Raw genomic sequence first — 24,969 nt, forward strand, 5'->3', positions numbered from 1 at the left:
TACATAGATAAATAGATATATACATACATACATGAAAGGCACATTAAAATAAACATAAAAACCTCCAAAAATACAGACTAGTGTACCAGATTTAGAAGACAGAATAACTCTAATGACTCAACAGGTCCTTCAAAACAGTGCAAATATTATTAACATAAAGGAACATTTATAGCAATTGTTTCTTAATATCCTGAAAGACAGAAGATACCTTCCTATATACAATTAACCAAAAGAGCTTTTGAGTGAATGAATAAGCCTAAAGACAGGAATAATTGATAACTGACAGTTGTCCAAGCTGCTGATTGTTGACAGCTGATAGTTGTCTAAGAAAAAACAGAAGTGGATACAGAAGTAGTAATTACTCGTTTCAGTACCCTAAAATAATTAAGCATTCCTTACATAATAGAGGCATTAAAATGTAGAAGAAAACATAAAGGACGAGTTGCTTCTTAGCTCATTCCTTTAAAGAGACACAGAAATAAATATTTAGACATGTTTCCTGCGAGCTGCCAGGCAACGAGTCACTTCGCATTCCCCTAATACAGCTGCCCAACCTCAGACTCAAATTCACATCACACTTCAAAAACTGCACAAGAGAAGAGATTGCTCATGTTTAGCAATGCCTAAGCTAACATTTAAACTTTGATATTGGGATTAACCTTCTGTAGAATAAGCCACTTGCAATTTTTGCTTAATTAAAAAAATCTGTACAATTACCTCAGCACCTATCAAAACATGTCAGTTTGTCAGAAAGCATTCTCATCACACAAGCAGCTCTTGTAATAGGCATAAAATCAATTCAGAGCGCACTATCTGTAATGATATTATATATCTGCTGGAAGGATACAGAAATGAAGGCTGTATTTGACGTGGCCATTTATTTACAGCCATATAATGAAGTTTAGAAGGGCAAAAGTTATTTACGTTACGATTGACAACTTCCTGTGCTACAAAAGATTCACAGAACGTTGTAAAAATAAAAAATAGCAGGCAGTTTTAGAGATGGGACTCTTCCTCACCTGAACGATAATGATCCAGAATTGATCCTGAAAACTAAATACATAGCAGTGAAATCTTGGCATCTGCCTCAGTTCTTCAAAAACGCCCACTACTTTCCATTCCACTTTCCACTATGTACATGACTTATAACCCCAGTGTCCATTACCATACAGACATGACCCGAAGAGGGAATTAAATATACATATTCAAATACAGCCAGTCAGGGTCAAATCCTGTTTCCTAACAAAAAGAGCATTACACTTGGAACACTCACACCTTCTTTCCTGACAGCTCCCAGCACACGTAACAGTGAGTAATTAGCATGACCGCTCCAGCTTTACATAGGAAATTCTTGGGGTTTTAGAGCAATAAATTCAAGCCCCAGACAGGTTAACTCAAACCATTCTTTTTCAACAGTATATGAACTCAAATCACTGCCCATGAGAGACCTTTAACATTGATGGACTGTCTGCTTACCATTAACACCAATACTTGCTCTTGCTGCTAGGTGTTACTAAATACACACTTCTCAGGCCTGAGACTGCTTTCACTTCTATGATTAGAGCTTCACAGCAACATCACTGAGACCAATCCACTTTTAAGGTACCATTCTGCAGAATTTGTATGCTGTGTACCTGGTATATTCTGACCGAACAGTGACTCCAATTCCATATACAATCTGGAAATCAAGCATTATTTCAAATTGAAGATTTCAGGGTTGTGTTTCATTGTTTGTTTTTGTTTGTTTGTTTTCCTTAAACAAACACAAAAGTGCTAATGCTTTCATTTTATCCTTCAGTTTGTTCTGCTTTGCTCTAAGAACCTCTGGGTCCATTCACCAATCTCTGCCTAGGACGATTTACAAACTGAAATCTGCACTGCACAGAATTTCACTTAATTCTGGCCTCAGTCACACCTATGTGTTGCTCCAGTCTTCTAGGATCAATGCACTGCACTGTGAACATGTGAATGGCATGCAGTCAAGACACACAGTATAGAAAACTTCTCAAATTATATAAATTGTAAATAGTTCATCCTGCTCTGCATGTTTTGTGCTTTTAGCTGACCAGAAACTTGAGCAATTGCAAGCAAAAATGATGTTGGTGTAATCTCTCAACCAATGTGGAATATCTTACAGTGCAGTATTGCACTGAAAGCCAGTGGTAAGATATGAAAAACCACTGTCACAATTGAATTATTATTGAAATCATCTTTTAACTCATCGGATCCAGCCCTGCCTTGAAAGTCTTCAGGGATGGGGCATCTACCATCTCTCTGGGCAAGTTGGTCCATTGCCTCACCACCCTCAATGCAAAAGACTTTTTCCTAATATCTGACCTAGATCTACCGTCTTTGAGCTTAAAACCATTTCCCCCTTGCTCTATCACAACATAAAATCATAGAATCATTGAGGTTGGAAAAGAGCTCCAGGATCATTCAGTTCAACCACCTACCTACCACCAGTATTTCCCACTAACCCCCCCCCTTTCCCTCAGTACAGCATTTAAATGGTTCTTGAGCACCTCCAGGGACAGTGACTCCACCACCTCTCTGGGCAGCCTCTAGCCAGTGCCTGAAGGCTCTTTCAGAGAAGATTTTCCTAACATCCAACCTGAAATAGAGCCTGCTAAAAGAGTCTTCCCCCTTCCTTCCTGTAGCTCCCCTTTAGATATTGAAAGGCTGCTCTGCTATCAGGTCAACTTGGAGTCTTCTCTAGGCTGAACAGCCTCAGCGGTCTCAGCCTGACCTCACAGAAGAAACATTCCATCTCTTGGATATTTTTGTGGCCCTCCTCTGAACATGCTCCAACAGGTCTATGTCTTCCCTGTACTATCCGCAGGTCACTGCACAATATGGATTTCTGACAAACTATACTTTTCAACACTTTTCATCACTTCACTCTCAGTATTCTCTATTTCATTCACTTACAACTCCACTTTTCTCTATTGAAGGGAAGCATTTCCCAACTTTTTTTTTTCACTTCTGGCTTGCCAAGATGAAGAGAAATACATTTAGTGATAGCAAAGATCACACCTAATATCAAATATATAAATAATTTTAACAAAAATAAAATTACATCCCAATCGTAACTTTATAGTTATTTTTGAGAAATATAAAAGCGTATGAAAGCAGGAAAATAAAAATGTACATAACTCAAAGGCATAAAAGAATATAAACCAAAATCTTTTCTAAAAATTTGACATATAAAAACAAATGTCCTATTTTACTTAACCTTTTGGTAAAAGTAAACTTTTTAAAATGAACTATGTATGAACTATGAACTATTCAATGTAAACCTTACTATAAAATTGCTTTAACATCCTTTTGTTAATTACACAGTACTTTTCACAATAGCAAATAGCTACTGGTAGGCATGGTAGCTTTGATGTATCTGCCAAAGATAGTGGTGAAAAATGTACAGAACCTCTCCACAATAACTAAACCCTAGGAATAGTGAAATTTATTTATCCATGGTTAAGATGAAGAAGAAAAAAATTACCAGAGAGACCTGTGCCATAGGCCACTCTGTGGGCAGTAACAGTTACTACTTTCTTTTTGTTTGCCCCACCTACAATTGCATCTTCTTGTTACAGCTGGTGCTTCTCTACAACTGGAACCTCCCCAACCAAGCTGGAAGAGAAGACCTACTCCTTCCCCTATTAGATTTTGCAAGAATGACACAAACTGACCTTAAAGAAGTATCCATTTTCCCTGCCACATGCAATGCTGGCCTTTGCTGGGCAACTACACATTTAAACTCACAATGACAGTACCATGGTAATACAAACACATCCTCTGAATTCAGGCAGCTTCAATAGCACACACAGGGCAGCAGCAAATGCAAGACAGCCTGACTTGCCTTAGTTCACAATGGATCTGACTACAGACCATTGGTATCCTGGACTTGACCACTCCAATGTGTTTCTTTACAATAAAGTCGCACATTTCGTTTCTCCACTGCCTTCCTTTTCTGATCTAAACTCATTAAGACCCTTTTGTGCTCTTCTCCCATACTGTCCTGAGAAGCCAAGTTAATTTCAGATTGTTTTTTTCCATTCTTTACTCATTAAGTGCAGTAACAAGTTAGAGCAGGTCACTCTTCACAGGTCCCCTACTAATAGTGGCAGGGCAAGTGGAAGAAAAAAAAATGAAAAAGGAGCAAAGCATGCTAGTGCCAGAGCTTTCCAAGCTGATTAATCAGCCTCTCTCCTGGCGCCTGCCTGCTATCCATCCCACTCTTCTGCCTTAGACTTAAAACCAGTTTAAGACCACAGAATGGCCAGGGTTGGAAGGGATCTCAAGGACCATGAATCTCCAACCCCCTGCCACAGGCAGGGCCACCAACCTGCCCATTTAATACTAGACCAGGCTGCCCAGGGCCCAATCCAATCCGGCCTTGAACACCTCCAGGGATGGGGCATCCACAACCTCTCTGGGCAGCCTGTTCCTTACCCCTCTCATAGTAAAGAACTTCCCCCTGACACCCAATCTATATCTTCTTCAACTTAAAACCACTGCATGATATTCATGCATGAGTGTATGGCTACTGTCACTACTGCTCTCACATTCATGAGGAACAGTCGTACTTCAGATACTTTCAGATTTGAACATCTCTCTTGTATAGCAACAAGTAGATTTTTGCTATCTTTTTAACTCTTATCCTACCATTTGGTTGAAGTACAGAAGTAAATTGTAAAACTAATATCTAGTGCAACAGTAACATAAGTAACAGACTGCTGCTTCAGTCCTGTACTTGAGGTTCCCTTATGCATTAAATAGGGAAGAAAAAAAACAATTATGCAATCTTAAATTCTGACATTTATACCCATGCAAGAAGCATGAAGAGTTGCTAAATGCTTCTTCCACTGAAGAGAATCAAACTTGGGCTGTATCTTCCACACAGTATGGGAGAACTGGCTGTACACCTCATGCTGAGCTGGTAGGGACTGTCTCATCCCCTGATTCCCCATCTGAACCTCAGCCTACATAATCAGAAGCCATACCTAATTTTAGGCTAATGGAAAAAGCATCAACAATGCCCAAATGTTTGAGTTCTACAATCTGTAAGGCAACAGTAGGGCGAAAAGCTGCTAGTAAATATATTAAGTTTTAACATCTGTAATATCAGATCAGCCTCTTCAGATGCCAACTATTCTATATATTAAGTAATGAACATCAACTCTGCACGTAAAGTCACACATCACATAGGTAGCATTTCTTAATGTAAAACAATAATCCACAAATCCACAACCTTCCACATCTGAGGAAGGTTAAGGAAATTCAGAGGAGGAATTCCTGGTTAAGGAAATACTATCCAGCGTAAAGCAACTTTATAAATAAAGACAAGCTATCAATATTCTTAGAACATACCCCTAAAGCAGAAAAAAGAAACACCACAGTGTATGCCATTATCAAAACACAAAATTTGCTTGGTAAGTATTCCTACTTAGAGATTATCACCTAATGTTCCATAATACACAGAGCTTATAGGATTTGGGATAGGGCAGCCTGCCCTGCTGTCTTTTGTTGGCTGAGATCCTTAAGACTTCCACCGGTATTCCATCTTTTCTGTATACTATTTCTGAAGAAACCTGGCTCTCATTGTACATGTGTCAATATGCTCTTTTGAAGAACACTGTGCTGCACTGCACATTACTGCCCTAATAAATACAGGTTATTCTAAAATTAATGTCTCCTATATATTCCAATGGAGACTACAAATGGTATATAGAGCATAATAACACTATTTATAGAGCAAATCTCAGCTACAAAAACTATTTTTCAATGCAGTCACCATCATTAGCTATGCATTTTGGCCAGTAATTAACAAGAGGCCGCATGATACGCTCATAAATATCTGCACGGCCATACAGAACGTGGCTTGTATTTCATGCTGATGTCACCACTGCTGAAATGCACTACCCAATGCCTCACTGCGCTCACATCCACTGTTTGGGTTCCATAAACATTCAGCAAATATTGATGAACATCAGTGGGTGCCATTTTTTCCACATGGAGGAACTCAGTTACACTCCGTAGGTTCACACACACCTCCATGTCAGATACCAGTTTGTCAGACTGCCCCTGTGCTGCCATCTGTCACACAGCAACAAAATGCAATGGAATATTGGTAGGAAGGTTCAACTTCTACTGCCATGATGGTAACACCCACCAACAATGTTGCAGGCCAGCATAATAAAATATGTTACTTTTGGGCATTAATTTTGGAACAGCCCTTGTAAATAAATATCTAAGCTGCGAGAAGTCAAAACTCAGGTGTGAGGGCCATGGCAACATAATGAGCTTTTATCTTTGCTTGCCTAACAGATATCCCATGCCCAATTTGCACTGAACTGGCCTTCCACCATTGAACCTTGAGTCCAACTCTGCTTTGCCCTGCCTTTTACACAGTGCTCTCATAGAGCTTCCATGTCCCTGTGTGAAATCTGAAGCCACAGCAAACACAACAGCTAATGTCATTGGCCAACGCTAAATAGGAGGCATTACCTCCTTCAGAAGAACCTTTCTTCAGAACAGCCCTCATAAATCAATTAGAGTAATAATTCTAGGAACAGTGACTTATTTCTACCATTGCCAAATAATTATAATACAATTTCTCATATGATCTATTTCCCACCCTAAATGTGTGTTAATATCATAAATGAGGGAATTAAAAGCTGTCATCATTTCTACTTCATATATGCACAACTGAACACTAATTGTGCTGCATAAGTAACTACTTTGTGTATAACTCTACTAAAAAAGCTAAGCAATCTGAACTTGTGAAAATTTTAGTACTTTTCTAGAAGCCCATGTGTGAAAATGAGACCCCAACAATATTCATCTTATTTTAATGCTACTCAAAACTGCTGAACTTTACATGGCTTCTTTACCCACCTCCTGAAACTTACTACAGCACTGCGTGAAACAGTACTGAAAGCTGGCTCATACAGCATTACTCATTATGAATAAGGGACAAACAACTTGAACCTCACAGGCTAAAGAAGTGGTAGGAAAAGAAAAGTATTTGAAGAAGTGAGGACGGGAAGCTGTGAAAAAGAACAGTAACTAATCTACAAAATATGAATAGTTCTAGGGAAAAAAAAATACAGACCGAATTTTCCTCCTCTTCTTCTAGTTCTCTCTGCTGCTCCTCGTGTCTCTTTGCCTTTATCTCCATAGCTTCAGTGATAAGGTCCCTTAAAATTGAAACTGGCTTGGCATTCTTAATAAACGTATGCTAGGGAAAAAAAAAAATTTAATGACAATTACAATAGATATGGTTCAGATACAACTGCAAGCATTATTCATACCGACGACTTCAGTGATAAATGGTACTTCACATCACACAGTAATTCAAATCTAAAACATGGTAATTTTCAACTACTTCATAACTAAGATTTCACTTCTATTTACCCACTCTGTGCTGGTACGGCCCTATAATATAAGGACATGAAAATATGAGGAGCATCCAAACAAGGGCTACGAAAATGGAGAAGGATTCAGAAGGCGAGATGTACGAGGAGTGGCTGAGGCCGCTGTGTTTGTGCAGCCCGGAGCAGAGGAGCTGAGGGGAGGCCCGATGGCGGCTGCAGCTCCTCACAGGGAGCGGAGGGGCAGCGCTGAGCCCTGCTCCGTGTGACAGCGACAGGGCTGAGGGAACGGCATGGAGCTGCGTCAGGGGAGGGGCGGGTGGCGGTCAGGGACAGGGGCTGCAGCGGAGGGCGGCGGGCACGGAACGGGCTGCACGGGGCAGCGGGCACGGCCCCATGCTGACAGAGTTCACAGAGGGTCTGGACAGCATTCTTGGACATGGGGTTGGAATTTTGGGTGATCCTGTGTGGAGCCAGAAGTTGGACTCACCGATTCTTCAGGGGACATTTCCAGCTTATTCTACATAACTATGATTTTTATTAGAAAAAAATAAACAAACGAAACAAAACATAAAGCAGCAAGGCTTGGGAAATGTAACTACAAAACAAGAGCTTTATAGTTAGGGACATAATTGTCCCAAGGAAATGTGCATTAAGTAGTAAATAAATAGAGTGGTGATTGTCTGACATAGAAAAACAAACTTTTTCAGATATTCAGTTACAGTATTTAATTAATCTTAACAAGCTGACAGCATAAATTAGTGGCTATAAGTGGAGCAAGTATGGCTGTTGCTTACTTCAACAGAGCTGTACTTGAATATGTCATAAAACATTTCTCCATCTAGGAGGGTGAAATGTGGAACAAGCGAAAAAAAGAAAATACATTACTTTTAGCAGGAAGAATAATTTTGATTCAAAGCCATTTAAAGCATTAGCTCCTCCCTGAAGACAACCTGTAGATGATACCATTTACATTCCTTTTACTCTCTAATAACCCCCTACTGTTATAAAAATTCTTGTCTTGCATTATCATATGAAAGTACAACTGAGTAAAAAATGTAGCTCTCAGCACTTCAGAAACATTATTACTGATTAAAATACTGTTCCATGAAGAACAAAATTGATAAATCCTACTGTTCTCCTTTGCCTATTACCTATCCTGTCCCTTGATATATGAATTCAATTACACTTCTTTCCCCTCCATAATTGTTCCTCACAAGTGGTATTTTCATTCCCACTTGCACTCCTCCAGCCTACCTATGGCACCTCCTGCTCCACTGCACATGTTTCAACTGGCAAAAAGGCAACGGATACAACTAAAGACGCAGTAGTTGGTCTTCTGGCCAGTACACATAGGGAACATGTAACACTGAAGGTTTTTTGTTACTTGTATGCATTAATACGAGTCTCTTCTAACCAGATGCAGTTATTAGTTAGCATACAAATTTCTGATCTTGAAGGTCTCAAGTAATGATACAGTCATCAAATTAAAACCCTGAATTTCAACTTTTACTTCCCTTCTATTTTACTTTCCATGAGAAGTAAAATAATTCATGCCATTCAATATTAATTTTATAATTTATTATTGAAAACTATGTTGAAAGTTATTCTTTTGTTTTTTTGTAAATTTACAACGAGCATGTTCCTACTTCAAGACAGAATAAAGGTATCACAATTCTCTTAGAGCAGGAATTTCAGAAGATCAGATTCTTATGTAGATTGACGAAATGAAAATTAAGAACAATATTTACCAATATTTACCAGTAGCAGTGAAAAGAATACAAGAATACCAAATTATCTAAAAGCTTACTTAATTTTTTGCTTCTTGTTAGCAAAGAATGCTTATTTCTGGGAAATTTTAGATTCCATTTCAATCATCAAGGAACCTACTACAGATATTCTTTTTTTTTTTTTTTTTTTTTCTTTCAACTGCCTTTCTTCCAGAACATAAAGGTAAACATGATTTCCTTTGGTTATTTGAAGGTTGACTATGACAGTATTGAAGTGGATAACAAAACTAAAGGAGGAAACAAAACTAAAGGAGCATACTTTCTTCATGTTTTCCCTTTTTATTGTGCACCAAAACATGTAGCCCTCATAAAATTTTGTTGGTTTCACAATACTACACCTTCCTTGACAGATCAGTTCCTCCTGTTTGTTTTTTGTAGTTCTTCGAAATTTCTCTGCTTTATTTGTATCTAAAGTACCAAAACATTAAATGGTTCTTAGTACCAAATGTTGAATTTCCAAGCAACATCCAGGTTAGTTCACTGAGTGACCTAAAGCCTGGTGCATCGGTTCACACTGTCAACCGTGGTTGTAATTTAGAAGTGCTCAGTTGGGGTAAAAGCCCAAGAACTGCCTCTTTATCCTGTCCATTCATATCAGATCCTTCTAGGACACAGAACAACCTGTCTTGTTTAATTTGGCATGACCAAAAGGGCAGATTAAGTATACTCCACGGGTGGTCCCTACCGAAGGGTTCCTTTACATAACACTGGCCTAAACACTATGATCTACTGAAGGCCTCTAATTACCAAATAAGAACCCATTTTTAATACTAAGAACCAGCTCTAACCTTCAAAAGAGGAAATAATTGTTTAGAAATAACAAAGAAGGAACAAAACAGTGCTGGAGATACAGATGGTGATAGAGGAAAGAGCTCAAAATGGAAAAGAAATAAGGCAAGAGATGTGCTGTTAAATTTTCACAACCATTCTGGTTTGAGACTAGGTGAGAAAGCCATTTCCTCTGAAACTTGACTGACCTGCAGCAGCTGTGTTGCTGTAGCTCTTTGTTCAGGATTTTTCACTAAGCACTTCTTCACGAAATCTGTGAATTCATCAGACCAGAGCTCCGGCTTCCGAAAGGTTGGAGGGGGATTTGTAGGAATCATAAAAATAGCCTAGATAAAAAGCAAGAACAGAAAGTTCAAACAAAACACATCATCATAGCACTGAATTCAAGGAAATAAATTGCTTTATCCACCTTTCTTATCAAGTTAGGAATCTGGAAGACAAATTTTAAATAGGGTAGGATTTCCACTCAGACTGAGATTCAGGAAGTAAATCCATCTGCTACTAATGTAGCTACTTCCCATCAGATTTTCTCTATTTCAACTGTATCCCATTGAGCACATCACTCTTTACATTATCTATTATTGTTCATCGGTCTCAGGATATAATTTTTTCTTTCAGAAATTCTTGGTAATGGTACTGCTTCTTCAAACAGACCCAGAAAAGGCTCTATGAGAAGCTAAGTTCAACTTTTCATCTCTTAGCTGCATTTAGTCTTATAGGAGAGCTGCTCAGGAGAGTCAGTGAGTCTATTACTTGCTGCTGCATGCTTTATTCAGCTGTATTTTTGAAACTTGCTTTTCTTAAATTTTTTTTAAACAAATGATAAAAGAGCTAAAAGATGACAAAACCAATCAAGTATCTTGCCTATTAGTAAAAAGAATTTACTTAAAATTAGAAAGGAAGCATTTTACCTATACGTAAAAAAAATTCCAGACTGTTGAGAACTATAAAGAGTTTCTTCCACTTTGAAAAAGATTCACGCTACACTCAAAAAAAGTCCTACTTGAGGCTCTGTAAATCGTGCTATTTCTTCTATGCTTTTTACCAGACTTTCTAATTACAGATTTAAGAGGTAAGAAGCAAAGAAAGAAAGAAAAAAAAAAAAAAAAAGAGAGAGAGAAGATAAGCAGTGTGATTCTGAGAGACCACTGTAAAGTAACTGGTAATTTTGAATTTCCACACGTAATACCAAGTGTATACAGCTTCACCTTCTGAAGCAACAAACTATTCACACTACCCAGATCTAGTGACAGAAAATATATTTCTCCTCCTTCCCCCCCCCTCCAAAACTAGTTTAATTACAACCTCTGAACTGAAAAGAAGTGAACATTATGTAAGCTTGCAATCCTTCATTTGTTTCTCTCTACAAGCACAGACAGATTTACGTGCTCAGAAAAGGGGGAAGAAGGTGAAACATGCACGCCATGCACGTTACTTAGCACAGTTGTGGTACTGGAAGCTTCAGACTGTGACTGAAGAACAGAGCAAAAGGAAGAAAAAACTTGCAAAGATTTTACCCATAACTTCTTGAGAAGCTCGACTGCCCTTCAAAGCCTGTTTAATTTGTACAAAATCCTCATTCTAAATTCTTTCCCATACGCTGAAGAAAAGCAAAAAACATTGCTGAATAATATAAGAACTATTTACTGCATTTTTAAAGAAAAAATATTTTAGTATCAGATACTTCTTTTCAAATCTAATATTTACAGAGCTTATTTTACTATATAATGCTGTCTAATTCAAAAACTAGAGGATCTGCATTTTTTTTAAAATAAACTAAGATGTATGTTACAACAGCTTTATTTTTCAAACTAATTTTTAATAATCAAACTAACATTGCCAAACTAATGTATGATCTCAGATTGGAAAAGCAGTGCTCTATTACCTTGTAATTGTCCTTAATTACTTACTTGTGATATAAAATTGTCAGTACAGGTGAAGTGCTTCTGGTAAAGGAGTGGCTAACAAATTCAGCTGCTCCTGTCCTTGAAAGTAATGACCTATTTGAACTCTGAACTGATTTTAATCTTATCTTTAGCTACTCTTAACAGCTAACTCTGCAGTAGCTATTGAAAGCACACAGCTATCACAGAAAACCAGTGACTTCTGTTTACATGGTATCAAAACATATACCTCCTATTTGACAATGAGCATTGACCTATGTCTCAGCATATAAGCAAAGCTTAGCTCCGGAATTCTACTGAGCTGCAAAGTTCTGGAAAAATTATTTCCTTCTGCAAACTATTTTGATCAACTACACAGCAGTGAAAATCATAGCAAAGAACTGACATCTTTATCATTTACAAAGGACAGCAAGAAGAAAGATAGAAAACATGAATCATTCTTTTACAGCAGGCAATAAAAATCACAAAAGAAGATATTCAAGAGCTAGAGTCAAGATCCTAAGAACACATTTACACTTTGTAAATTTGTCAGAAGTGACAATTTCAGAAACACATACATCTATTTAATGCATACACTACAGGTTTTTTTAAATGTTGGTATGTGACATGAGCTGTGATTATCTGAAAATAAAAATATGGATTACATTGCCATTTTTTTTAATGCAAGGACTCATTTGGAAACTAATTCCTTCTTTCCAAATGTGTAGTCCAACTTGTTAATTATGTCACACACTTCCTAGTGTAACCTTTCTTTTCCATCTGGAGCAGGCTGTCCAGAGAAGCTGTGGGGTATTCTCCCCTGGAGATATCCAAAACCCACCTGGATACCTTCCTGTGCAACTTCCTGTAGAGAAACTGCTTAGCAGGGGAGTTGGACTGGATGATCTCCAGAAATTCCTTCCAGCTCCTACAATTCTGTGATTCTGAGATCTCTCATCACTCCCTTTCCTTACTTAGCCTGAAATGCTGGAGGTTATATTCAAATCCATCTTGCCCCTTCACTTCTTAATTTTGGCTTGCACGCTTGTATGCAAAATGTTAAGCTCCCTTTCACCTTCAAAGGAAGTCCATGATTTAACTTCCAGCTTCTTCTGTTTCCTTCCAAGAAACTTGCAAAGCAACCACTAGAGAATTATAAACTTAGTTCCAGATCACCAGGAATAAAACCAAAATTCTTATCTAATAGGAATTTATTCATCATTTTTTCTTCCATTTATTACCAAATATATCTTTTCTATCTCAACAGAACTCAGTCATTTTAAAATAAATCTAAGGTATTTCAATTACTGTCTTCCATGGCTGCCAAGATAGGATGTTACTTACATTCTTCTTTCATCTTATCCTGTGTTTCCCACACCTACTAATGTTGATGGTTTGGGTTTGATTCTTTTGTTTTGTTTTTCTGTTTGTTTATTAAAGAAAAAAAAGAAAACACACACCACAAACACAGTATCAGCAAGCACTTAATATATGCTACCATCCACCTAACTGGATGGGCTAAGCTGGCAGTGCCAATCACAGGAAACATTCAGGGGAATTTTATTCCACAGACAAGGCTCTGACTCATTAAAAAACAGAGTGTTAATTCTTCTCTTTCCCACCTTCAACATCACCTTCCACACTTCCCTGTGTATCTGAGACAGACTGGTACATCTTACTCAAGCAACACATCACACAACCAGCTGAGACATTAGATTGAATGACTCCGAACCTTCCATTTTAACCATTTAATCATCCTTTTATTCATAAATAAATGCCTAAGCTGTGAGATGTCAAAACTCAGGCCTGAGTGACCATGACAACTTAATGAGTGTTTATCTTTGCCTGCCTAACAGACAAACCATGCCCAATTTGTCCTAAACTGGCCTTTCCACCTCTGAGCCTTGAGTCCAACTCTGCTTTGCCTCGCCTTTCACACAGCATTCTTAGACAACTTCCACAGCCCTGGGTGAAATCAGAAGCTACAGCAAACGTGCTATCTACACAAATAAAGAATGGGGAGTGGCACTGAAGGTGTTGTAGTAGCAAAAAAACCCACAAATATAAAACACTATATAATCTAACAATTTCTACCATAACTGTTGACCAATCTACTCTGAAAGAATGTATCAGCACAATAAGCGGCTGCTGTAGTCAAGCTCAGTGTTGAACAGAGGACCAAGTCTCAAACTAGAGCAAAACAGCAATTCAGGATAGAATTTGCTTTTTATGATTCTTAAAGGGAACAAAATTTTGGGCCCTATAATGAAGTCCAGGCTGCAATCATTTCTTCCATGAAGAATCTATCATGGACAATTTTTTATTGGTGTGAAAATGCAATTAGATGAATTAGGAAATGCCAAAAGAAAAATGATATCCTCATATACTGCATTTGGAATTTCCTAATCAGAAAATCCTTGAGGCTCATTCCCTCCTGTCAGTCAGGGTAATACCACAGCCCAAGAACACATTAAGTAATCAACAGGAACTCAGTTGAGGTTCTACTCTTTTTTTTTTTTTTTTTTTAAGCTCCATCACTTAGGTTAAGTAAGTGACTTGTAATGAAGTATTTTGATTTCCAGCTATTTAACCATTAGTTGTCATTTGTTCAGTATCATGGATGTAACTGAAGGATACAGCAAAGATTTTTCATTCCTGTGCTGTGAAGTAGCACAGCTAGACTCTGCAGAAAACAGACTCAAAAATATTTTTAAATCCGGCAGCATATTTATGAGTACAAAATACTATTTAAGAAGCAGGATGGGGTAAGGTATTGAATACTGCAACATGTTACTGCTTTAGAAACAATGAATCAACTGAGAAAAAACATATCATTTTCTTCTGAATTATGTTAAAGAACTTGCTTCCCCTCTTGCAGAGCCTTCAATACAGCTATTGAAATATCACTTACTTATTTCTCACTGCCTAGGAATAAAACAACAGCATGGGGAAGGTCAACAAGACCAAGCGCCAGGTCCTGCACTTCAGTCACAACTACCGGCACTACACTACAGGCTTGGGGCAGAGTTGTTGAAAAGCTACATGGAGGAAAAGGATCCGGGAGTGTTGGCCAACACTGAGCTGAATATGAGTTAACAGTTTGCCCAGGTGGCCAAAAAGGCCAGTGGCATCCTGCCTTGTATCAGAAATGGTGCAGCCAGCAGGAGCAGCAAGGTGACCGTCCCCCTGTACTTGGCACCAGTGAGGCCGCACCGTGAGTGCTGTGTTCAGCTTTGGGCCTTTCCTTACAAGGAAGACATTGAGGCCTTGGAGTGTGTCCAGAGAAGGGCAACAAAGCCATGAAGTTTCTAGAGCACAAATCTTATGGGTAGCAGCTGAGGGAATTAGGATTGTAGAAGAGGAGGCTTAGGGGAGACCCTACTGCTCTCTACAACTCCCTTACAGGAGGTTGTAGTGAGGTGGGAGTCATCCTCTTCTTTAGGTAACCACCATAGAACAAGAGGGAAAGGTCTCAAGTTGAACCAGGGTAGGTTCAGATTGGATATTACAAAGAAGATATTACTCTATCTTCTCAGATAGAGTGGTTAGGCATTGGAACAGGCTGCCCAGGGAAGCGGTGGAGTCTCCATCCCTGGGGGTGTTTAAGGAACGGGCAGACATGGTACTTAGGGTTTACTGCAATAACAGTGGTACGGCAATAATGGTGGTGGGTGGACAGCGGACTAGATGATTTTAGAGGTCTTTTTCATGATTCTATGGTACTTGCATGTTCTTCTTTATTTTCTTTTGTTTGGTTGGGTTTGGGAGGGTTTTTTTTTTTTTTTCTTTGCTGAGCTTTCTGTTTGTTTTGGCAAAACACAGTAACGTAAAACCAAAGTTACTGAACAACTCCTTCAGTGTGTGACAATAAGGAAGTTGCTTTCTGTTCTCTCTTTCAGTGTGCATTAAATTTATTTGTTAGACGTACCCTAAAAATTACTATCTTCCTTTGCAGTCTGCAAACTGGACTTCTTGAAGACCTCAGACTCATATGATTATATTTTTTTTTTTCTTCTTGCCCAAGTTGCTTTTTGCCTTCTTGCAATAGTGTTGCTATTTACTAACCTCAGTGACAACAGAGCAGCACGAATCAGAGATCAAGAACTATTCAAATAAAAAATGTACAACCAGTGGCCCATGCAAAATCATTTTCATTTTCCTTGTCTTACCAACTTCTACAGAAAATACAATGAAATGCAATATTCATTTCAATTTTATCCAAGAAAAGCTGAGCAACAATCTACCCTGAATTAAAGAGCAGAGAAATGATGCAGCTGTCAAGTAAATTTCACTTCTAAATTTATCACTAATGCTTCCCCAAAACTGTATCATAAAAAGACATTTTCTGAAGGTATTCAGTGAATAAGTGAATAAGCACTCCAGATGGACCTAGCTACCAATGGACAACTGCCTATCCAATATCTTAGACAAAATGCATTCGTGTTTTAAGCTAAGTTGTGGAAGAAGCTGTTTTCCATTTATGTATTTTATATGAAGGGGTTTTTTTTGTTTTTGTTTTGTTTTGTTTTTAAGTTGCTCTGGATGTATCAGTTAAAAAAAAGTTCTCTATCAGAATGAGAATTGGTCACGACCATCTTTGATTAGGACAAAGTAGTACATATATTCAGAAGATGTTATTTCACAAATCAGCACTGCATTCGTCCATTTGTTTGCCTTTCCTCACAAAGCTGATATTTAGATGGCTCTAATATATCAGATATCAAAAACGTGACAGAGAAACAACTTCATCCAGGGCGCCTAAATTCTTCTGAAAACTTCAACCATCATTTTGACGGAATGCGAAAAAGAATGATGAAGAACTCAGCTTGAAGATGCCAAGGCTCCTTCCCCTTCTCCCCCTTCAAGAAACAGAGGTTTTTTTCAAGATTTAAGCTATTGTTTACTTCTAAGTACTGATTTATTGACCCTGTCCTACGTAGCTATTTAAACAAGAGCAATAGATGCTGGGCAGCCTGTCCCAGTGGCAATGCTAGGAGCAGACTTATTAGACCCTCTGGGAACACACTTCATAGAGACATAAAGACAAGATAACTGCTGGGAGCTCCAAATGGGAGTAAATCTCAGAGATTCAGCTACATACATAAATTATGTATGTAAAAGTAAATTATCTTATGGCTAATATTAATAACGAAGTATCAAAATAAAATGTTTTGAAATTATATCTGAAAAAAAAAAAAAGCAGCAGTTATATTCTTCCAAGAAGCGGAAGTAGTTTTCCCCTTTCCACAACACTTGAAAAACTGATATTGCCAAATATTAAAAAGCATACACATCTAGGGGAAAAAAAAAAAAAAAAGATTAGAATTCCAACAGTAAGCAAAAATGCAAAGACTTCTACCAGTGCTCAGTCAAAAAGTCACGTTCTTCTCAGAGTTGCCAGTGGCAAACTGAAGAAGAGAGTTGGAAGGATGGGCTGTCACACTTGCCTGCCTCCCCAGGGTCCCAGAGAAGCGTGGGTAGAATTCCACAGATGAGTGGAAATTTAGTCCGAACACATTCTGAACAACAATAACACTACCAAATTTTTCACTGTTTTTAACATTCAAAATGTACATCTGTTGTGTTCAATAGTTCTTTAACATCAGCCAGTGATTAAATCACGTGAGCACTAGAGTGAAAATAATATCCCAGTAATTTTAAGGAAAAAAAAGACAAACATCTCACATATTAACATTAGCAGCACTACCAACAACAAATGAAAAATGAAAACCTGGGGGGAAGAGGGGAGCACATGTGAAGAAAAGAAAGAAAATAAATAAAAGCAACACAGATGTTAGCAGTGGTTTAACAGTCATTCACTGGAATGGCTTCTCTGGAAAGATGACCTTTGCTGTTCAAAGCAAAGTATGATGCACTGGTGCACTTAAGATGTAAAGTAATAAAGTAATAAACACAGCAGAAAGACAGATAATGGACAGAATAATCGTATGATTAACAGCAGAGATGGGTTACTGAAAGATAAGCCATATATATTGACCTGAACGTTTATTATTGGTAGTGAGTTCATAACATTTTGACAGCATTACAATAGGCCAAGAATGTAAAGATAGCTATCTCAAACGTTTTGCAATAGCAAGTGCAATTGTATACCCACTGAGGAGAAGCAACCTTCAACCTTCACCTTGTGAACATCGTCACGCAACAGCTGCAGCTCAAGATTCGCATTTAAGTTTATTCTTTCTACTTGAAGGTGATATTTAATTTTAAAAAAAGAAAAAAAAAAAGGTTCACAGGTTCAAAAGGACATTACGGATATTTTGTTCAGTGACAACAAGCAGACACAGTCAGCGTTCTACGACCATGGGTTTGTCCAGACTGCTGTGTCATTTTGCTTTAAACAAGCTCACTCATACAACTGTTTTTTAAATACCATGACATGTCATAACTTTGAAGTTCTAGCATATCCTGAGACAAACCTGCATTGGCATTCTTGAAAGGCAGAATTTATTGCTCTGGCCTTTATTCAATTAGCAAGACAAAGTGCCAGTTCTCACTGTTAACTCATCTAAAATGACTGAGCCATCTACACCTGTGTTCATTATTCAAATTCTTTTTTCTGCTGAGTAGTAAGAATCTTTATCAGCATGAACCCTTTCCCAGAAATACCCCCCTTATGTACCGTCCTACTGTCAACTAGCTCATCAATTTATCATGGATTTTTTTTCAATAAGTTACCACTTGTACTATTCAAAGAGATCTGGAAGCACTTCAAAGTAGTTGATCAGGTTGTATGCAAAGATACAACTTTTCCTTTGCCTTATTTTGTTTGCTTATTCTTCTGTCTCTCCCTCCAAGTCCAGCAGATGTATCTCCTTTTCTCCAGACTTTCTCTCAATATAGTTAAATAATCACCACAATTCGGAGAATCCTTTGTGATGTTTGCCTGTATGTTTTTCAGCTATTATCTTTAAAAATGGCATAGTTACAATTTTCTCTCTATCCAATTCCACAGGACTCAATTTACTGAAGCCAACCCTTCAGCAGAAAATACCCTTTACATGTCCTATTCACTGAACTTCGTCCTTCCATTTCCTTTCTTTTTAGAGATATAACATTAAATTTCCATTCTGTCTACATTACAAACTCACTGAAGTCAATGAAGTTGAAAGGAAGAGCAATCGATCTTGCAGTGTTCATCCCTCTTTGAAAGTTAAGATAGCAAGTCTGTGTAGAATAATAAATGTCTTTTTAAAGCCTGTTTAATGAAAAACAAAGTATCAAAATATCCATAATCCAATGAAGGCTTCTGCCTGTTCTCTTAGTTGTTTTGTTTTTTAAATAAAACTGCACAATTTTCAAAGTGAAAACATTCACTGAAAAGTGAAAACAAGGATCATTCCAGGGTACTCAAGACTTACTATTTAAACTACTCCAGGCAGCTAGAAGTGTACAATAATTCTAAAAATAAAAATTACATTAAAAATATATATACACACACGCAAAGGATTTTCAGAGAAATAAGTAGCTAGCAAATAACCCAACATAAGTAGAAAACCATATAATTACTGAACATGTTATTAAAAAGTTGCACTGAATGATCACATCACCAATAATCACAAGTCCACACATTTTTACAGTATGCCAGGACAACAAAATTCACCATGTCTTACCAACACACAACAGTTTCAATTACCTGAAAGAAGCTGAAGCGCTGAGATACCATCTATGACAGGACTGACAGTATCTCCAACAAATTCACCAGATGAACAACTCAAATGAGCCACAAACTCATTCATTATCAGACTGAAAAGTAACTCAAACTCAACACTGACTGAGCAAAATACACTTAAGCAGGAGTAGAAGGAGAGAGGATGCGTGCACATTAACTTGTTAAGATTTTTGCAAGGTAAGGAGAGTTGTTTTTTTTTATTTAAAGCAGGACAAAATAAATAGGCATTAAACAAGTTGTCTCTAAATTGAAAGAAGCATCTTAGCAGTGGTTTAATGTTCTGACTCAATTTTTACTTCACAAGGATTTGTAAAATAAGGTATTCTTAAACACAGTTGTGAAGGAGAAAATTTCCTTTTAGGCAACAGCTGTTCTTTGTAAAAAAAAAAAAAAAAAAAACAACAAAAAAACAAAACCACAATAAAACAAAACAAAACAAAAAAGTCAGATGGATTCAGCCAGTCCTCCACTCCAGAAAACAATGCAACACAACGTCCCAACAGAACCCTCCAGCAAGATCAGTCAAAACAAAAATGCCTCTCATTCCAAGTTCTCCACGATGACAGACCTTACTCAAGGACCAAGGCACTCATCACCTAAAAGATATTCCATAGCCACACCAGTATCGAAGAAAAGGAAGAACAAAAAAGAAACGTCATTAATCTGGATACTTCTCTTGAATAAAAACATCTTAAAATCACCAAGGTTGGAAAAGACCTCCAAGATCATCCAGTCCAACTGTTCACCCATCACTAGTATTTCCCTGCTATACCATGTCCTTTAGCACAACATCTAAACATTTCCTTAACATCTCCAGGGATAGTGACTAAACCACCTCCCTGAGCAGCCCGTTCCAGCCGCTGATCACTATTTTGGAGAAGAAATTTTTCCTGATATCCAACCTGAACTTCCACTGGCAAAACTTGAGGTTGTTTGTGCTATGACCTAAATCTCAAGTTTCATAGAATGTGAGACATTTGGAAGAAGCACGGAGCTTGAACAAATAAATTTTTTCAGCATTGAACTTTAACAACTTTTCTTCTTATCAGTTACAAAACAAAAATATTGCTCTGAAAGTGCATGTTACATGACTAAACCCAGGGAATACTCCATGAATTATTTTTGCTCTTCTTTTACTACTTCACTTTTACAACTAATCCAGTAGTATTTTTAAATTCACAGATACAGTGGTGTACTGTCTGCACTGCAAGGCAATTATATTACCCAGACTATGAAACTTACTTTCCATCCAAGAAAACCACAACAATATAGCTTACTTTAATAATAAAATCTTCTCTCTTCTTCCCACAGTATTTTCTACAGTTTCCCAGAAAATGAGACAGTGGTTACATCCAGAAATATATTAACATTCACTGAGACATGAAGTGGAAAAATTGCACATGCAATTATATTTACTAATAGAGGAGTCAAAAAGTGAGTAACTTATATTTGTGAGAAAAAGCTGCAGTAAAGTGGCTGGCCAGCAAATGTGAAACGTCTGCCATAACCACACACAGTAGTAATGACAAAAGAGATTCAAGAAATATGCAGTAGTTCTTCTTTGTTTAAGCCGTGGTAGACCTCCAGCAGCAGTACTGTGTTCAGTTTTAGGCATCATGCTTCCAGGGAGACGTGTGCCAACTGAAGGTGCTCCAAAAAAGGAGCAGCTACGGTACTCAGACACTTAAGGCACAAGATCTAGAAGGAAAGATTGAGTTGATGGGGACTAAGGAGAAAGTGAAACATGTATCCAGCATGTTAAATGCAACTTCAAAAAGGGAGACAATACTCTTGAAGTTTACAAGAACAGAATAAACAGCTGATGTTCAGCAGAGGATACTCAGAGAGTAAGAAATATCTTAAATAATCTAATGATAGAATTTTTGTACAATCAGTCCTCCAAATTACTTTCTCCCACTAAAACAGCTCCTTTGTCCTCAACTTTATGTGGATTATGTTAGGACTTCGATCTAAGAAACAATACTTCAAGAAGTTACAGGTAACACAAAAGAAAGCAATAATTTAAACTGACAGTGACACAACAAAAACATAACCTTGCTAGTAAAACTACCTGCATGGTGTGAACGCAAAAGTTGCTCACTGGGGTTTCTGGAGGTGATGCTGGTAACAAGAGGATTGTAATGTTAGGTTGGCCAAGTACAGAAACAGAATGACCATATGTAACACAAGAGATGTGAAACATGAACTTCACCCTTCACAAATGACAACAGACAAACAAGTAATACAGCTAAAACCAACCACAAGCACAAGGACAAATTACTCATTCATCTTCAGTGTTCAAACCAAGAAAAGAAAGTACCCACATCCCAGTGAAATAATGGAAGTGTTAAATTCATTACGGAACATTTTCCTAGAGTATGGAAGTGCAACTGAGAACTAACTTCTCATGTCTCAAAGTTCTGTCTTTCTTCAGAAAAGAAGATCATCTTCAGTCTGTGTCCCACTACCACACAAGGTTCTGAGAGAATATAAGAGAGCTGCCTTCCCGTGTTGCTCTCCCTGTCCGGATAGAATTTCCAATGTTCTCCCTAATAGTTAGACAAAAATATCATTTACACTGCAGCCCTTGTATTTCATTGCTAGGTTAATATCCCTTCCTGTAAGAGAATGCAGTTGCCAGCACAAATTTAACTTTCTTCTATTCCATAGACAAATAGAAACTGTAGGAGGCATAATAAAGTCAAATCTAGCTATTTGAAACATCAAGCGAAAAGAAGAGTAGAACCAAGCCATAATATTTTTACACAATGACATTTATCTCACTTTATAAGATCACAGAATCATAGAATGGCTTGGGTTTGGCAGGGACCTCAAGGACCATGTAGTTCCAAACTCCCTGCCGTGGGCAGGACTGCCAACCACTAGATCAAGTACTGGATCAGGCTGCCCAGATCCCCATCCTGCCTGAGCACGTCTAAGGATGAGGCATCCACAGCCAATCTGGGCAGCCTGTGCCAATGCCCAATCACCCTCTCTGTGAAAAACTTTCCCCTGATATCTAATCTAAATCTCCTCTTTTTTAATTTTAAACCATTCCCCCTTGTCCTATCACTATCAGATCATGTAAAAAGTTTATTTCCTTTCTTTTTATGATTTTCCTTTAAATACTGGAAGGCTTCAATGAGGTCTCCCTGCAGTATTCTTTTCCCCAGACAGAAGAAGCCGGGCTCCCAGCCTGTCTTTGTAAGAGGTACTCTGGCCCCCTGATCATCGTGGTCCTACTCTGGATCTTCTCCAAAAGCTCTTCATCTTTCCCGTCTTGGGGGCACCAGACCTGGAAGGGATCTCACAAGGGAAAAAAAAAGGGACAACACCCCCCCCCCACACACACACCTCCCTGCAGGCCACCCCTCTTTTGCTACAGCCAAGAATACTATTGGATACTATTGGCCTTCTGGGCTGCAAACACACACTGCTGGCTCATGTTAAGTTTACCAGCTACCAGGGAACCTAAGTCCTTTTTGACAGGGCTACTCTCAAGGAGTTCTTCTCTGTCTGCACGCTTATTCGGCATTGCCCTGACCCAAGCGGGCCCACCTTTTGAGTTTGTCAGTTCCCTTTGGGTGGCACCCCTTCCTTCTGCTGTACCAGGTGCACCACTCAGCTTGGTGTCAGTCGCACTCGATCCCATCATTTATGTCATTGATAAAGATGTTAAAGAGTACTGGACCCAAGATGGACTCCTGGAAGATGCCACTCATCACCAGCCTCCACCTGGACAAAGAGTAACAAACAACAATCCTCTTGCTACGAGCGCACAAACAATTCCTCATCCACCTATTAGTCCACCCTTTGAATGCACACACAAAATTGGATGCCAATTTCTATTTTTAAAAGACAACACTGAAAGGTAAAATGAACTCTGAGCCAAAGTTTGTTCCCCATATTTTCAGTTTTATTTATCAAACTGAAAAATCTTTCCAACTTTCTCTTTTCCTGTATGAGACCAAAACTATGAGATGTTCTGTTTGTATTACAATTACACTAATTCAATGCAGGTCACTTGCTTTTTACTGAGTCCAGATGACATTTAGTAAACTAAACATTGGCCAATTATCTTAAAAAAAAGTGTATGGGAGGGGAGCTGACTGCCGCTGGGTAAGTCATACAGTGGCTACAGAATACAATTGCTTGAATTACATCTTGACTAAAATCAAATACAGAATCAGAGCTAAAAGCTATTCCTGCACACCTTCTTAATTTCTCACATTTGAATGTACTAACTTAAAAGCCATCTCTTTTTCACCCTGAGGTGACAGGCAGGAAAAGACTCAACAGAAGTTTGTTGTTTCCTCTCTCTCCACTCTTTTGTTTTTTAAACTGTATTTTTAATATTCTAAGAACTACAAACAATGGAGTTTCCACTTTATTTTTAATATCCCAAGTGGCTAACTAACCTTTTCAAGTCTGTTCAATTGAACTTAGCACAGTAAAAAAGAAAAACACAGCACTGAAGATTTACTGAACACCAAAAATAATAATGGTCTAAGCCTCTTCTATTTCTGCAATAACATTTGTATTCTTAAATCAACCTGAACTGCCATGTAATTAGCCACAGAATAACCTTTGCTGATAATGCACAGAAACTAGTTCCAGAGGGGTAGGAAAATCCTCAAGCTTATCTCCAAGAAGCAAATAAACAATATGTCTTTGTAAATGTCTTAGTTGTCATAAAGGGCTGCGATTTTTTCTGACAAAATCACTAGCTTTAAAATAATTAAAATCTACACTACTAAATAAAAAAACATATTAGACCTATTGTAACTGGCATAGATCTGCCAATGATATTATTTCTACACGTCTGGATTTGTTATGGCTTTTTTTCCCCACAAGTTTTATATTTCTGAAATAGAATTATCAACTGTTAGAATAAAATGTAATATACATGTTAAAACAGCAGCACAATTAGAAGCTTATTCTATAATGCATTGAATGATGTGGTTGTTATTGTTTGTAACACCTTAAGGTGTTTCTGCCCATCTCTCCTTCCTTCCCAAATGACTCAGCTTTCAACAAACTTCACCCAATAGACAAAACAGGACCACAGTGCAAAACACACAAATTAGATGCCATTACTGATCTTCAAACATGGTCATTATCTTCATAGAATTCTACACCCTAGGGGAATTATGCAGAATTCATGCAGATAAACTCCTCAGTTGCATGTACATGATGTCACTCTACAGTACTGAGGAAGAAAAATATATAAACATCATTGAAAAAAAATGCTTATAGCATAAAACGTGAAATTTTGAAAAAAGAAGTAGATACAGACACTCAGATAAAAGGTTTGTAATAGAGTGAATTAACCTTACATCTAAATTTCTTTGCTGAAACCAAATTACAAATGAATCTGAAGGGAGAATACAAAAATTCAAAAAAAAAAAAAAAAAAGAAAAAAAAGAAAAAAGAAAACAGCAGGT

The 24,969-nt window shown here is 37.9% G+C and overlaps 1 protein-coding gene across 1 annotated transcript in view; it reads right to left on the reverse strand.

The window, feature by feature from the left end:
• STK3 (serine/threonine kinase 3) overlaps positions 1-24,969 on the reverse strand; it is a 134,063-nt gene that overhangs the window by 60,078 nt on the left and 49,016 nt on the right. The window contains exons 7-8 of the mRNA XM_052704447.1: positions 10,141-10,278; positions 7,115-7,240 (exon numbers count right to left, since the gene is read on the reverse strand). Of these exons, the coding sequence (XP_052560407.1) occupies positions 7,115-7,240; positions 10,141-10,278 (264 nt within the window). The remainder of the gene's footprint in view (positions 1-7,114; positions 7,241-10,140; positions 10,279-24,969) is intronic.

Source organism: Tympanuchus pallidicinctus, unplaced genomic scaffold, assembly GCF_026119805.1.
Source record: "Tympanuchus pallidicinctus isolate F22 unplaced genomic scaffold, pur_lepc_1.0 scaffold5, whole genome shotgun sequence".
Classification (NCBI taxonomy): domain Eukaryota; kingdom Metazoa; phylum Chordata; class Aves; order Galliformes; family Phasianidae; genus Tympanuchus; species Tympanuchus pallidicinctus.